We start from the raw sequence: 16436 nt of genomic DNA, 5'->3' as shown, positions 1-16436 counted from the left end.
GCCTTCACGTAATCCCTGACTGTACTATACAATCTCTGTTTGTGCTAGAGGTAAACTCACGGTCAGGAGTTTGGACGCAGACTCAGTAATTGGCCTGCTACCTAACTATTTATTCATTTAAAGGATGGTTCAGTAATGCAATGCAAAGATGTTTGGGTGCTAATATTATAGCTTTATAGCTACCAAAACACAATACTAAAGAAATTACTGAGATGAAATAATAACAATCTTAAAGTTTCAAATGGGCTCTCCAATTTGATTGCCTGGGACTCATACCAGCAACCCTGTGGACTATTTTTAGTACCTCTGCCATCATGCAAATAAACAAAAGTGATAGTTCATCCTGTTCATCAATACATCTCTGATCCTGGAAGCATCTGCTTTTACAAATGTGCAAGATAGTTTCCTTTTTCCCCATGTCGTGTTGTACTATACTGCATTGTTTTTGTTTTAAAGGCCTTACCAATTTTATGTATCACCTAATTTTAATAATGTTGATTGGTTTTTTATATGTTGCATTTCTTTAACTTTCAAGTTAATGAAAAATAAAAAAAATAAGGTTTCAAAATGCATACCAACACGTTGAGTCCTCAGCACATGTGGTCATCCAGATCCAGAACACCACAGGAAATGAAAACCATATGAACACTTGTACACTGTGTTATGGGTAAGGAAAAGGGTATTCAGAGTAAGGTAAAAGCCCTCTCTTTGGTAAAAAGTGTTTTCCAGTGGCCATTGAGCTGTCTGCAGTACTACCTAACCTTGTCAATTAAAAGCGGTCCAGCTATGGTTAGATAATAAACTGCTGAAAGATGGCCAATTTTCTATGAGAGCACCATAGAAACTCTCATAGAAACTTTCTATGAGAGTTTCTATGAGAGAAATAGAGGCTCGGGTCACCTGGCAGCTGTTAGCATCTGGTAACATGAACTTTTGCTGTAAAGCTGGAAGAACAGAGTCATGCTTGGTAAATGAGATTTTCAGAAAGCCATAGAAGCTGAGACGTGCGGAAAAACAGAGTACCAGAGCCGGCAAGGGGTGTTCCCTGTCCACTGATGACGGGTTTGACAATTACATAACTCCAACACCTGAAAATACTTTTAATGTAAAGAACTCTTTAACCTCCTGCCCTACTTACAGGAAAAACACTGCTTTTGTTTCTGCTTTAATGGATTCTATTCAGTCCTAGAAATAAAGAAAATAAAGACAAGAGCTACATTTTGAAGTGAGCGTGACTGTATTAGGTTTGACTGGTAAGACAGAAAAGGGTTATTGGCCTGGATATGAGACATTCTCTCCGACACTGTATGTGTGTTCTCTTACTAGTGCTTTTCTGCAGGTTTTATAGGCCTTGTCTTCCTCTGCACTTTCTTTAACTGTATACAACATCTAATAAAAGCCTGGCTCTTAATTCGCTACAGCAACTGAAGTGGGGGTTTTTATTAGATACAGACCTTTACAGGGGATACTGGTTCTATCTGTAATTATCATTTTAAACTGAAATGCTCTCAAACATATTCTTCTATTTGGTCATTTAAACATTTTGACGTACTCTACACACTGTTGTCTCATATCCCTGCACAAGTCTCCACAAATCTGCATAATGTGGATTACAGCTGCTGTGGTTAACATCTGTCTTTCACTTTCTGGTACACCTGACTGAAAATCATCTTATATTAGTGATATAATGCCTTTACCATAACTGTAGTAACAATATAATACTCAATAGCTGGCTGGTTTTCTCCCAGTAATAAGTCCCACTTTAAAGAAAGGCAAAACGAAACCCATTCAAAACACAATGGAGAACTATATGGAACTTTGCTCTTGATCCTAAATTTGATGACATTTTCCTTTGGTTTTGTTCTTATTGATTTAGCTACTGACTAATACCAATGGCTTACTAAGGCTGCTAGTAGGTCAGACACATCCTGTCCAAATGTCACACCTCTGTCTTTCCTTTCTGCTTCACGTTCATATGGACATCTGATTAGCAATCACTACCATAGCTGCTGACTCAGAGGCCGAACAGAGACCCCGTTATTGACCCCTTCACTGCCACACTGACCAGGAAATAAAAGTGCACCAGCACCTAATTTAACATGCTGTGTAAATAGTGGACACGTTAGATGGCTCCTGAACTGTTTCTTGCATGTCCTAAATAAAGTGTGTTAGCCTGTGACAGGTGAGTCACACACTAATGACTGTTCTATTATTCAGACACACCGGAGCTGGAGACAAGGCCAACCTAAACAGCTGTCTTCTCTTTGTTCACCTACTGTACAACTATGTGTGTGCTTGTCTGAATTCTTATCTGCATGTTGTAAAGGAAGTGGGTTGGTTTCAGTTTATATTGTTTTCAGTTGCTATTAAAAGTAGATTATATATTATAATAGAGTATTTATATGTAACCATATACTGTTTCATCAACCCTTCACAAACTAGCTGCAGCTGTGGCCACACCACGAAATAGGTGGATTTCTAAAAACAACTCATGTGTTAAAAGTCATTTTAATACAAACGCAGGAAAATGTGTGATTTCATTCACAGCTAGTGCCGGTTTTAGCGTGTTGTGAACTTAATGTGTCTTGAAGTGGTACTTTTTGCATCTGTGTGCGGCTTAGAAAAAAAATCTCTGAGCTCCATACAAGAGTGGGCTTGTACCTGTGGGTGTGCAAGCACCACACTCTGGCTGCTGGGAGTTCACTGACAAAGTGCTTTTCTTTAGCTTTAGGCTACAGATTTGAGGGAGGTTCTCTCACTTCTCATTATCCAACAGGAATTCACTGGATCACAAATCAAAGATGAGAGTCTGTTAGTGCTTGTTGAAATACCATGCTGTCAGGACACAATGTAAAAATGGCATGCTACCAAAAACCATGTTTGTCCATGTCCCTACACTGACATGAGCTGTGAACTCTGTGTGTGTGTGTGTGTGTGTGTGTGTGTGTGTGTGTGTGTGTGTGTGTGTGTGTGTGTGTGTGTGTGTGTGTATGACTATCTTGCTTTAGCATAAATGTTTCAAAAAAGTTGAGAATGCAGTTAACAGTGTGTCATAATTTGTTGTCTGCTCTCCGTTTTATTTTAGGTGCTGCTGTCAATTCAGATCCTGGAATCAATTTACTTTTTTTGGAAATTTTTGTTTTGGGAATTTCTAATTATCTAATACCATCTTACTGGCAGTGAGACAGCAGACACACAGCTGGACCATGCTTGTTGCAGCTGTGTGTTTGGATCAGTTTGTAACATAATCCCTCCTCCGTCAGGTCCAATTTTATAGAACTTTCTTAGTTCTTACTTTAATTATTCTTCATTTCTTCAGTGCCCTCTTGTCTATGTGTCTATTCTATACTGACTTCTCTCCATTCTTTTTCTTCCCCTGTATTGCCATCCATCAGAGTCCATGGCCTCCCCTCCCACTCTCAGCCTGACAGAGTGCTGTGGGGCCTCTGTACATGGCTGCTTCCCAGCCTGTTACATAACAGCACCATCAGGCTCCCTGAATCCCTGCCGTTCTAAGCTAGCCGTAGCAAAGCTACATATATTGTTTTCTTAAATATCACTTGGAGGCAAAGCGTCTGTCTGTGTGGGTTCATAGAGCATTAGCATAATTCATTTCAGTAAATAATCTCTCTGGTCCTTGTTGAGCAGAGCCCTATAACTGACATTGCTCAAGCTTCAACCCATCTCTTATTGTTGTCCATGGGTGGGGATGAACAGGGATGTGATCTTTATCTGGTTATGTTTGGAAATCTGAATGGTGAAATCAGCCAAAACCCAAACCTCACTTACAGTATTTAAAACCAAAATTTACAGCTACTCACCCAACATGTAACCACATCGATGTGATAATTAGTAATTGCTCACTAGTTATAAAGAATAAAGTCCTACTCTACTCAACTCTACTCTACTCTAGTTAGGTAACTAGTCATATTTGTCTTAAGCCAATCCTGTTGATATTCAAACCTAGCTGTTATTACTAACTGTTTAAGACTGTGTATTCATTTTAGCAAGAATGAAATCAGACAGTATTTACCCCCAGAATTATTTGGTATTAGTATTCTTGACCAGTTGATCTTAACCTGCATGTTGTCTGCTTTTACAAGACAAGAGTTACACACTACTGTCACTGGTAGATGACTAAGTGTTTGGAAGGAATGAAAAACCTGCACACTCTCAAGCCGTAGTGGTACAAATCAAGCCGTAGTTCTTGCATCATGAGGACAGCGGCAGCGCATACATGTACAGTATATGTCTTACACATATAGACATATGTATTCCTACATATATCAGTAACAATCAAGCGTCTGTGGTCCATGTTATGATCTGGAACAATCTGTTCCGACTAGGTCAGTTCCACTTAAATCCGGAGCAGAAGAGTGATGCCTCTAATCTCTTTCCCCCTCCAGCTCGGGTCTCCGTCAGAGAGTTCGGCTGTGTTCTCTGATCTCCTCCCTCAGCTAACCTAGAAATCTCCCGCCCCGTCTGGATGCCGGCCTGGAATCGCTCCTCGGGGAGCAGAGGTGGCCTTGGCCCGGCAGCTGATCACTGCATCAATTGAGAGGAGCTTTTTGAGCGGAGCCCAGTTCACACAACCACACCTTCCATCCTCATATGCCCCATCCTGCCCGAGAGGGAGCCTGCAAACCTGGCCTGACTGCCCTGCCTGACCCCTCATGGTGTATGGACCCTCTGATAAACTCCTGAAAAATAAACTACTGTCAATTTTTCACAAAGTGAGTCTCATGAAAAAACAGTTTTTGCAAAATGCAGGCAATGAATCAAGTGTTGTGATAACATCTTGCAGTCTGGAGTTTACGTCTACTTCCTACGTGTAATAGATTATTTCCTTTCTGGTTGTACTTAGAATCTACCGCATTATGTAAGTTTCCTGTAAGCTAAACACCAGCTCCAAATTCTACTGGTTTTGATTCATTTTAGTTACAGTTATTGCAAAGCAGCTGTTTTCACACAAAGTGAAGTGTCAGTTCACCTAGCAGTTACTGATACATGCAACAGCTCACACCCCACCTTACTTACAGGCAACGACCAATCATTGCCATCATTTTTTATAAAGCAGACAAAGACATGGAAGCAGAAGACAGCAGACTCAAGTGAACTTTACCTGACTGAATTGTCATATCTCTTTGCACCATGCTGAAGGGAAGCTTCACCCTCCCGGCAAGATTACCGATTCATACCCCCGACACAAGCAATACGAGCAGTTGGGGAGGGGGTAACAGCAGTAGAAGGTTGAAGAGAAGCCTGACAACAGGTAAAGCCACGTTAAACACGTTTTCCTCTCACCAGCAGCTGGTACTCCACAGGTAGCAGTGCACCTCACATTCTCATTCTCTTGACTGTCTGCAAGTGTGTGCACGCCCCGGCACGGAGGGCGTGTGCAGATCCGTCTCTCTGTCTGTCCCTTATTGCTCCTGGGATCACAACAAGGTCCACCCAAAGTTTCCAATCTGTCTGTGGCTACACCTCCAATTCATTCCTGCTCCGATGTGATTCTATAAAAACTTTGGGTTAGTCTGCTGCACTTCGCAAGGCACTTTGAAAGTACAAAAGAAAAAAGAAAAAGAAAAACAAACTGGTGCCAAGTTACACGCCCCCACATTTCTTGCTTTCCATTTTCCCTCACTTTCCTCCCTCTCTGAGAAGTTATGCAATACTGCCATTTCAGACATGACCTCCCCCTCCTCTCCTCTTCCTTTTCCTCCTACTGCTGTCGTAGTCCGCACAAACACAGTCAAACTAGCTTATCCACCTCACAGCTTTGAATCTTCTACGTCACTTTATCAAGCTGAGCTACTTTCTTCACATTCGTGAATAGGAAGATGGGAAATATTTTTTCTCTCTCTTCGTTATGCCAGCTTTTATGACTGACTGAAATTTCATGGGTTTTTTCCACACACATGTACTGACATGGTTTGACTTGGTTTGACTCAACATGTTATCCCAGCAGTGGCAGGTATTTGTATTGCCACTGCAGCAAGGCTGATAGCTTGAAGGTGTGTCATTAAGTGGAGATGATCTTGCCTTCAGTTGATAATCTTTAAAGGCAGTGCGATGATTAAAGCTGTAACTAGTCGTCAAAGTGGCTGTAAGACAACTCTCCCTTTACTTTTGACAGTATTACAAAAATGTTTATCTGATCGAGTATGATTATGCTCTTACTCTTCCTCATTGCAGTACTGAACAACAGCTGCTAAAAAAGCTCTACTAACTTAAGGTTACACACACTAATTTCCTAAAAATCATATGTAATTACAACCTCTAATTGTCTTATACTTTAAAAGTTCCATTAGCATTGAAGAAAACATCTGGTCCCCTGCAGAGATGTGAGATGAATCTTCTTCCAGAAGAGAAGGCATTCATGAGGGGTTGGCTGATGTCAACCCACCCTGCTTATATGGTGCGCCAGGCACACTTGTACTGGCAAAGTTTTCCCCAACTCTTAATGAGGAAGGAACCTTGTGCAAAAAAAAAACCCCAAACATTACATAACCTGTTGTCAAACACAGATCTTTGATAAGCTTTACTTTAAGAACATTCCATTCTATCTCACTAGAAAAAACGTATACAGTTGTATACGGTTCATCTCTCCCAACAAAGCATCTTCACATTCAAGATGAGTTCCCGGAGTGCCTGCAGCAACATGTCTTCTGGCTAGCAGAACCCAGTGTGTGAGGAACAGGCCAACACGTGCACGGCTTGTTTAAATTTGGGAGTGGTGTCCCAAAGCTGTCTGAGTGCACCTTGAAGAGTTTCTGGAAGGTAAACATTGCCCTGTGTCTACTGTTTCTCATTACCATTGTAAAACATTTTTTTAATTATGTCAATATGATTTGCCCCATTCCTCAGGAATAAAGTTAATTAAGTTACAAACACTTGCAGCATATAGTTAAAGTTTACTATAATGATCCTCAGCTTCTTATTCTACTGTTAAATTGTATTGCTAGTGCCACTTGTTGTGCCTTTTTCTCTGCAATTGCTGGACCCTGCTAAAGACTGTATAATCATTGACTGAGCAGACCTTGCCTAATCTTCCTCTCTTGGCAAATCAAAGAAAGGTCAAGCAAATGACACTCTCCACAACACCAGGGGGGGCCAACACCCTGCAAAATCAATGACCAATGTTGCTGGCTTTTCTGATTAAATAAAGGTGTATAAATGTGTTCATTTACAGCATCTTACAATGCTCTCATGTGTCTGCTTATCCAAGATGGTGTCTGACTTGGTAGCAGAACATTTAAAACATTCTGTGGCACATTTTTATATAAACCTTCTTTTATGTGCATTTAATTATATGTAAAGTGCATAGCTACATCATGTCATCCGAAAAACATTGTCTTTAACGTTCTTTTCCCCGACTTGTTTCTCTGATGTAATGGCACACTGGAACACACAACAGGAAGCTGTTTCGGAACAGGACAAAGATGTTTACATTTGGAAAACATGGACTGCCTACAGTCCTACTAAAAAATGTTCACTATAATTAACATCGCTCTAGTGGCATCTTCAGATATCTAACCAACACTCAACATCCTCTGGTACAGAGAAGCAAAATTTAAAAGTGGAACCAGGCCATTCAACAAATTGAACAACTAGGTGTGCCTCAACCACAACTCTACAGAACTGTGATACATCTTGCATTTCTCTGTCACAAGTCAAGTTTACAACATCAAAATGATAAAATAACTCAACTTCATTAACACTGGCAGAAACTACATTTCTAATTGTGAAATGGGACCCTATAAGCAATATGCTCATGCAAATGTTTTACTATCAAAGTGTTGTTAAGAGATGAAGAGTTCCTGTCCAGCACTAGGGGGCTTTTAGTTTGAAATGAACACAGAAAGTATTCAGATAAAAGAGTAATGAAGTAACCTCAACACTTCAAATGGGATTCAGTCAAAGTAAAGCTTCATACTTAATAGCATTGTGTAGGACTTTCCACTACAATACATCATGAAAAGATACATGGAAGCACGAGACTGCAGCGTGACTTAATTGTTTCCATCAAGTTGATGCTAGCTGCATACAGCTACATACTGGTTCAGTGAGTCTGTATGAAGAAAAACTTGTTTTAGATTGTTTACAGGACCATCAAAGCTGGATACCTACCCAACCAAACCTACTAGTCAATCCATACATTTGAGATCCTGGAATGAAATGGAGTTCATTGCAACTTTGTATTACAGTGGTACCTCTACTTACGAAATTAATTGGTTCCGGAAGAAATTATGTAAGTAGAAAATTACGTAAGTAGAGATGCGTTTTCCATGCAAATGCCCTAATCCGTTCCAAGCCCCCAAAAATTCCGACATGTTTTGTAAAGCATAAAAATGCATCAAAACATGTAACGATTATATTATTGCACAATAAATGAGAGTTGTGCATAACGTAAAAAACAAAGCATAAAGAACAAAAATGATGGTCATTTACCTTTTAACTGCTGTCCTCATTGTTTTTTGCCCTCTTTGGTTCATGCGCTCCTATTTCACCATGCCGGACAACAGAGTGAATTCCAGTCCTCCTTTTGAACTTCTCCAACCACCCACGCGATATCTTAAACTCCTTGAACTTCCTTTTGTTTTAATAACGTGGCGATTGTAGATTCATTACGGCCATATTCTTTGGCAAGATCAACCAAACGCATCCCTTTTTCACGCTTTTCTATCATCTCTTGCTTTGTTTGTACGGACAAAAAAACTCTTTTCTTCATCTTTTCTTTTCCTCTTTTATCCGTCACTTTCTTGGGGTCCATAGCGAATACGTACTCAAAAAGTTATTATATTTGCGCAAAACTATCAAAACACCTCACAGGTCCAGTGCCGAAGGCTGAAGACACTGCATAAGCACCAATTTGGCTCCACAGAGGTGGAGTGGCATCCCTCTTAGCCAATGGGATGCCAGGAAGATACGTAATAGGTAATAGCCAATGGCAGAGCAGCTATGAGAATGTTGCGTTCAGGAACCTGTGGGAGATTCGAGTATCAGCCGATACTGTGTTTTTACATTAAGTCGAAATTTCTTTCGTAAGTAGAGGTAATATTTACCTGATCAGAAATTTCGTAAGTAGAAAATTTCGTAAGTAGAGACATTCGTAAGTAGAGGTATCACTGTACTTCTTGTTTACTTAATACATTACTTCCAAAGAACTGAGTCTGATTTATTTAAATTATTTGCCAAAGGCTCACGTTAGCCAGTTACAAATTCTCTGTCCAATAAACAAGATATCCCGGGCTGATTGTGACATTACTTTATAAGCTCTCCGGTGCTTGTGATTTGGCTGTGTGAACCTAAACAAACCCAATACAGACCAGCGGCAGAGCCAAGTTTTCAAAGCATGATTCAAACTACTGGAAGCTGCTATAGGTCACACCGTACAGACAGCCAAGTACTCCAAGCTCCATGCTAACGCCAGACACAAAAAGGCCTTCAGAGCCTAACACTGCAAACATTCTGCACAGTCTAATTGACTATAGCAGAGGTCAGCGCAGAGGGGCAAGCCAATTACCTCCAGCCGCTTCTTCAGTCCCGACTATCTGGAGACAGCCTTGTACACAGACACACACTCACAGTTTCACCTCAGCACTTAGAGCTCCATGTCTCACCATCTGTGTTGGTGTAAGTTCCTTACTGCCAGATGCACAAAACGTACAGACAGACGTCTGATGTTTAACTTCTGCTTTGACTTCAGTGTATGTGACCGTATGAACCTTTTAGCTGGGAAGAAATGCTGGAAATAAGCCACCTCAGTGAAGTCAAGAGAAGAGTTCTGCCAAAATGTTCACTTCAGGTGGCTGCTGGGCTGTAAGGTGTATAGACTGATGTGCTTCCACTACACTCAAACAAATAATAGCTTGGAAGGAAAGTACTGTTTGAATGCATGAAGGGAAGGAGATGAATGTGACATCCACACCTCTTAAAAACAACATGAATACAGTTCAGCACAATATTTCCACATTTTTCCACAAAACAAAGTTAAAAACAAAAATAGTTCCCCATTAAAAACGTAATGGAGTTATTTTCTACGCCAAAACCTCCACCCTCCAAGCCAACACTTTTCTGATAAATGGCAACATTTCAAATTTAATGCAGTGATTGCTTTGCATTTTGCCCAGATGACTAATCCACCAAATAAATAACAAAACGTGGGAATAACTGTTACTTGAAAAAGGTAAAAATGCACATTAAACACAGTCTTACCATTTTTTCTCTCCCGCAGAGGCACTGGGTCGCTCCCGGGCTGAAGGGACAGCTCCTGCAGCTCACTGGTCATCGCCTCACTCTGAGGGCTCTGGGCCAAACCTGGCGTCTCGGCAACCTCCATGCTGCCAGGACTTGGCTCCTCCCCTTTCTGAGGGTATAGCTTTGCCAGGGAGATGTAGAGACCTGTCGCAAAAATATCATATCAATTGTTTGATGACTAACCAACCAGTTTAGGTGATTTTAGAACAACAACTACTCAGAATGAACTGTAAATACTTTACTTTCTATTTCCAGAAAATAAACTGGAAAATACTTGGTTTAACTTTATCTTAATATTTAGAACATTGGTGAGGCATTTTCATTGGTATTTTTATAGTCCTGCGTCTCTCTCACCATATGCATGTTAACAAGAATATATAAGATTGTATTAATGACGCTTTTACTACCAGACTTCAATGAGGCAGTTTTGTGTTTTACTTTGCAGCATAAAATGTGTCCAAGTTTAGTAAATCATACCCTCAGTTCTCGCCCCTGAAACCCTAACCCATCCTTTGTTCCATTTAACTCAGACATAGATCTTCTCCCATGAGGGGTTAGTTTTATCCGATTATCAGTGGAAAAAATGCATTTAAAGATTTACAACGTCAGACTGTCCATATTGGCCAATCAGAACTCAGTATTAAATGCAGTCCTGGGATGAAAACACAAATAGTGCCAAGAGCAATTTAATGGGCTACAACAAGTCAAAAAACTGCTCCCAGGACACCGAACATTTTTTCATCTGTTTTCTCTCCCTTTCTCTGTCATGCAAACGCAAACACACACACTCACGCACACGCACACACAGGAAAGAAGACAAATGTAGGGCTGTAGGCTACTGAATTTGCATGTTTAAGCTTTTATAACTGTTGCTGTGGCTGAAGCTTCAAAAAGAACATTTTTTTCCATTTTTTTTTCTTTTTTAACCTTCAGAGTTAGAAATAATTCTGAAATGAATCTATGAAAATGTTTGAATGTTTTGCATCTGGCTACAAAACAGAAATACCCTATTTAGGCCAATTAATGTATAAAGTTTAGCTGTATGTAGAAATGGCTCTGACTGGTTGACATTCACATTGACTAAAGCCTTGGAGGCACAGAGACACAAAGACGTTGGGCTATGGAAGGTCACAGAGCATAACATTTTATTAAGATAACACTATTAACAAAGTAAAAAAGAATAGATACATGTGAGTTTTCTTCTCTAGCCTACATGAAGATACATAAAGAATATCCAAAAGATTAAACACCATTAAGAGAACAAAAATGACTTCAACCATTCATTCATGTTTGGAACAAAAGCTTTTGCATTAACTCGGCTGAGGCACCTTGGTTTCCACAAGTGATACAACAGCCTTCATCCAACGTTTAAATGTGTCATTCAACACTTGTTCAAAGCTCCGAACTGTATGTCTAAGAAACAATAACTAACTTAATTAGTTTTACATAACAGCTCACTCAATATAAGCCTTTACTAATAGCACTAAGAACAGAAATGTTACCAACAGAAATAAAGATGACTCTGATCAGCCAGGCTGCACTATTCTAGGCCACTGGACCCACAGTAGCAAATGCGATTCAGTTATCCATTCTATTAATCATACCTGTATTTTACCAGCTGCGACACGATAAAATATTTTCCATGAGAAGCATTCTCACAAACAAGAAACTGGAACAATAACATGAAACTTGACACACTTTAATACCCCACCCTAAATATTAAAATGACTCAGTGCAGCAGTAAAGAGATTGGTGCAGAAGATATTGTGTTCAGACTGGCAGGTACCGCTATAATAAACACTGTTCAGTCAGGTGAAGCCAAATTTCATGAGATTAGAAGACTGTGGAAAGAAATGAATCTATTGTAGACCCGTACAAATTTATTTTTATTGAATCAATATGCTAACTAGGCATACCTTTCTTCATGAAACACTCATCTGGCTTTAAAAGGGTCCAATAACTTGGAATGTGTATCACTGATAGTTGTTTCCTAGTGGGGTTCTGAGGGGAATTTTGTCATTGCTGCACACCGGGCCTGAAAACAATGAGGCAGTGTTGACTGAGATGTCACTATTCTCTTTCACAATCAAAAGCCAGGGCGCACATGCCTGAGTAATGCTACGCTAAACCACATGATACACTACTTTGATGCACTGGTTTCAGGATGTCTGGAATTTTTTATTAAAACAAATTCATACTTAAAGAGGGTTTTTTTTGCAAGGTTTGCATTATTTAAATTTAAGTGCAAGAGATGATCTACAGGTTTATCAAAATAAAGGTGAATTGGCCTGCTTAGTTTTCAAAATATTAAAAGTGGATTTAAAGACAGAATGCATAAACAAGATTTCTCTCAGTTCTGGTTTGTAGGACAGGGCTCTGCTTAAACTGTGTTGATACTGGTGAAATATGACCACGATACAAAACAATGCTTTATGGATAGCTCAGTTCTGAATGCGAAATTTTTTTCAAAATAAATGCCAATTCATACATCTCACAAACCTTTCACCACCCTGTGTACTTATTACACCATCTGATATCATTCAAGCTCTTTATGAGGCTGTTATACTGTCATTACAGCATCAGTGACAACATTTTCTACTGGATCAACAAATTTAACTCTTGTTCCCATGAAAATCTAATAACTCACCTGAAAAGAGGTTTGCAGGCACATTCAAGCCTGGACATATTACAATCATATTATCACATGTTACTGCTGTTAATAGTCAACACAAGTCCAGCTAAGGGACTCATAAGCTTTTCCCTTTAACAAGGGATCTGGTTTGGGAGGTGAAGGAAATAACAAAACTGAGAATAGACTTTATAGTATCATAGATTGTATCACAAAGCATGACACAATAATATAATTGTAAAGTGTTAAATGAAGTGATGTTTACAGTGGCTTTCTAACAACATGTGAGCTCTGTCTAATCGCAATGCATCACTTTGAATTCCATATCTCCTCAGGGCAAGACATCAGGAAGTATAAATACAGTATGCCTCATTAATAAAGTTGCCTGGATATCAAGTGTTACACAGCTAATTAACCCTTTATAGGGCACTCATTTAAATACTTTGAAATTCAAAAATTCAAACTTAGAGTGTTATTCGGGGACGTGACAAAACTTTATTTCTGCTGTCATATTTTTCAAAAAATTTCAATGCCATATAAAAAATCTAATAAAAAAACAGTCAATGAAGAGTTAACCAAACTATTTTGAATCAATGACTTTACAGATGCTCAGCACAAAATAGATTTTGCAACCTATCTTTCCCAAAATAATACTGATGTTCCAACATATAATGTGTAGTTCTGGTACAATGCATTATAGACACATTCAACACTCCAGCTTTTATCCTGACACACCCACACTAGTATGTCAGATATATATCATGATTGCTTCATCATTGAACACATGAAAACCTCTAACATGTATAACAACACCCATTAAGTCAACAACATCAACGAGGTATATTATATGGTTCTCACCTCACCTGTCAGGGGAAAAAAAGACTTGGGAACTGTCCTGTTGCTCACCTGTGTTGTCAAATCTTGCTGGGGCGTTTTCCCATTTCAACAGGACGGAGCTTTGGATGGTTCTGCAGAAGAAAAAAGAGAATCACTGCTTCAACACAAAATTAATATCTTATCACGTCTTCTACCAAGCCCCCCTTCTTTCTATATATGCAATACGACGCGCACATATGCATGAAAGTCATTAGGGTGTAGAATAGGATAAAAAATAATAATATGGGTCGGACGAATCACATAGCAACAGGCCTTTCCTCAGATACCACGAACAGCAGCCCACAGCTGTCACTGTCAAAAACACACACATGCTATGCTATTGTTAGCTTGTCTGGGTGGGAGTTAGTCTCAGCAGTCTGAACGTGGATTCAAGTGACGCTACTTTATAAAATGATATAAAAACGATATGGTGAAAGTTACAGGTTGCCGACTGCATTATAACACACTTATTTCAAGCGCCGGCTGGCTGCACACCCCAAGTTAGCTAGCTACACTTAGCAAGCTATCCATGCCAGCCATTAACTCCACCATTCGCTAGCTTGTCAGTGTAGTTCCTGTTTGTCACGTTGTGTCACTCTCAGACGATGAAGCTAGCTAACGCTGTAGGTAGTTTCTACTACTTATTACGGCGCTTACTTTTCATTGTCGTCACTCGTGTGTTGTGTCAGTCAGGGTAAACGGCTTTGGCATCACACTACCACTTCCGAATCACAAAGGAAACTTTAACCGGAAAACCCTCCACCGAGCGGGACATACTTCCTTCACAACACCACTCGGACCGGACGCAAATTTTAATTGCTACTATGGCGAATGTATGACCCACCCTAATATGCCTTTAATTGGCTAGTGGTTGTTGTCTTGGTTCGTTGGGTTGGTTAGAATTACTTATGATGGCTGATTATTGGTTAAAATTACGGAAGTGGTGTCAGAATGAACCAATTCGAGGCCAACTAGGGCATTAATGGCGTCGCCATAGTAGTGCCACATACGTGTAATTGAATGTCCGTATTTGAGGAAGGCGCTGATTTCACTTGTTAAGTGTACATTGTTTAAAAATGAATACGAAAAAACTAACCAAGCAAAATGGGGGTAGAAACATAGCGCATATGCACGAAAACGATATACCGTAATCCTTGTTTATAGTCACAGTCTCCATCTAGTGTCAAAACCTACATACTACGTGCCCAAACATTTTACAGTAATAAAAATATTTATATAATCTGTCTCTAAAAAACGCATGGCAAAAATGCACAGAAGCAAATGGCAACATGGGAATGCTGAACAAAACGATCAGCAAATGCATATTATGTCCATCCATCCATCTTCCACCACTTATCCGTAGTCGGTTCGCAGGGGTAGCAGCATCAACAGGGAGCCCCAAACTTCCTTTTCACCAGCCACAACCACCAACTCTGACTGGAGGATCCCAGGGCTACCCAGGCCAGTGTTGAGGTACAATCCCTCGACCTGGTCCTCGGTCTGCCCCGAGGTCTCCTCCCAGCTGGACGTGCCAGAAACACCTCCCTAGGGAGGTGCACAGGAGGCATCTGCACCAGATGCCCAAACCACCCCAGCTGACTCCTTTCGACATGAAGGAGCAGCGACTCTACTCTGAGCCCCTTGCGAATAGCAGTGTTTCTCACCCTATCTCTAGGGAAGACACCAGCTATCCGTCTGAGAAAGCCCATTTCCGCCACTTGTATCCGACCTTCCGCCGACCTTGTTCTTTCGGTCATGACCCATCGCTCATGACCATAGATGAGGGTGGGAATGAAGATTGAACAGTAGATGGAGAGCTTTGTCTCTCAGCTTAGCTCCTTCTTTGTGGCGATGCAATCCTCAGCCCACAAAACTGTAAACACTCTTCACCACGACTACACCTCAATATCCTGTCCATGAAAATCACAAACAGCTCTGGCAAAGGCCAACAGCCACTCGGAACAAGTCCAACTTACTGCCCTGAGGAGGACGGCCCTGAGGAGAGGCCCCCTCACTCCATACTCCCGCAGTACCTCCCACAGTAAGTCCCTGGGGACACAATCGTATGCCTTCTCCAAGTCTACAAAACACATGTAGACTGGATGGGCATACTCCCAAGCCCCCTCTGGGATCCCTGCGAGAGTAAAAAGCTGGTCTGTGGTTCCATGACCAGGATGGAACCCACATTGTTCCTCCTCAATCTGAGGTTCGACAATCGGCCGGACCCTCCTTTCCAGCACCTTGGAGTAAACTTTCCCTGGGAGGCTGAGGAGTGTGATGCCCCTGTAGTTGGCACACACCCTCTGGTCCCCCTTTTTAAAAAGAGAAACCAACACCCCAGTCTGCCACTCTTTCGGCACTGTCCCATACTTCCACGCAATGTTAAAGAGGCGTGTCAGCCATGACAGCCCCTCAACACCCAAAGCCTTCAGCATTTCAAAGCGAATCTCATCAACACCTGGGGTTTTGCCACCGTGAAGTTGTTTAACTACCTCGGTGACTTCGCCCCGAGAGACTGACTCGATTCCCCCATCATCCTCCAGCTCTGTCTCTGCAACAGAGGACTGGTCAGTTAGGGTAGCTAGATTCAGGAGTTCCTCAAAGTGTTCCTTCCACTGACCAACAAACTTCTCAGTCGAGGTCAACAGTGTCCCATCCTTGTCATATACAG

The 16436-nt window shown here is 40.8% G+C and overlaps 1 protein-coding gene across 5 annotated transcripts in view; it reads right to left on the bottom strand.

The window, feature by feature from the left end:
* Window positions 1-14562, bottom strand: part of mrtfab (myocardin related transcription factor Ab) — a 36279-nt gene extending 21717 nt beyond the window's left edge. Inside the window, exons 1-3 of one of the 5 annotated variants that reach the window (XM_068304727.1) lie at window positions 14423-14562; window positions 13796-13857; window positions 10219-10404 (exon numbers count right to left, since the gene is read on the bottom strand). In XM_068304727.1, coding sequence (XP_068160828.1) covers window positions 10219-10342 — 124 coding nt within the window. In that variant the 5' untranslated portion in view covers window positions 10343-10404; window positions 13796-13857; window positions 14423-14562. Of the gene's footprint in view, window positions 1-575; window positions 657-5122; window positions 5285-5304; window positions 5547-10218; window positions 10405-13795; window positions 13858-14422 lie in introns of those variants that run through there. The other 4 variants (XM_068304736.1, XM_068304732.1, XM_068304731.1 and 1 more) reach the window with 4 other exon arrangements.
* Window positions 14563-16436: the final 1874 nt, after the last annotated feature.

The sequence above is a fragment of the Antennarius striatus genome, chromosome 21 (assembly GCF_040054535.1).
Source record: "Antennarius striatus isolate MH-2024 chromosome 21, ASM4005453v1, whole genome shotgun sequence".
Classification (NCBI taxonomy): Eukaryota; Metazoa; Chordata; class Actinopteri; order Lophiiformes; family Antennariidae; genus Antennarius; species Antennarius striatus.
The sequence above is the reverse complement of the archived record's forward strand: the minus strand, read 5'-3'. Positions and strand labels throughout refer to the sequence as shown.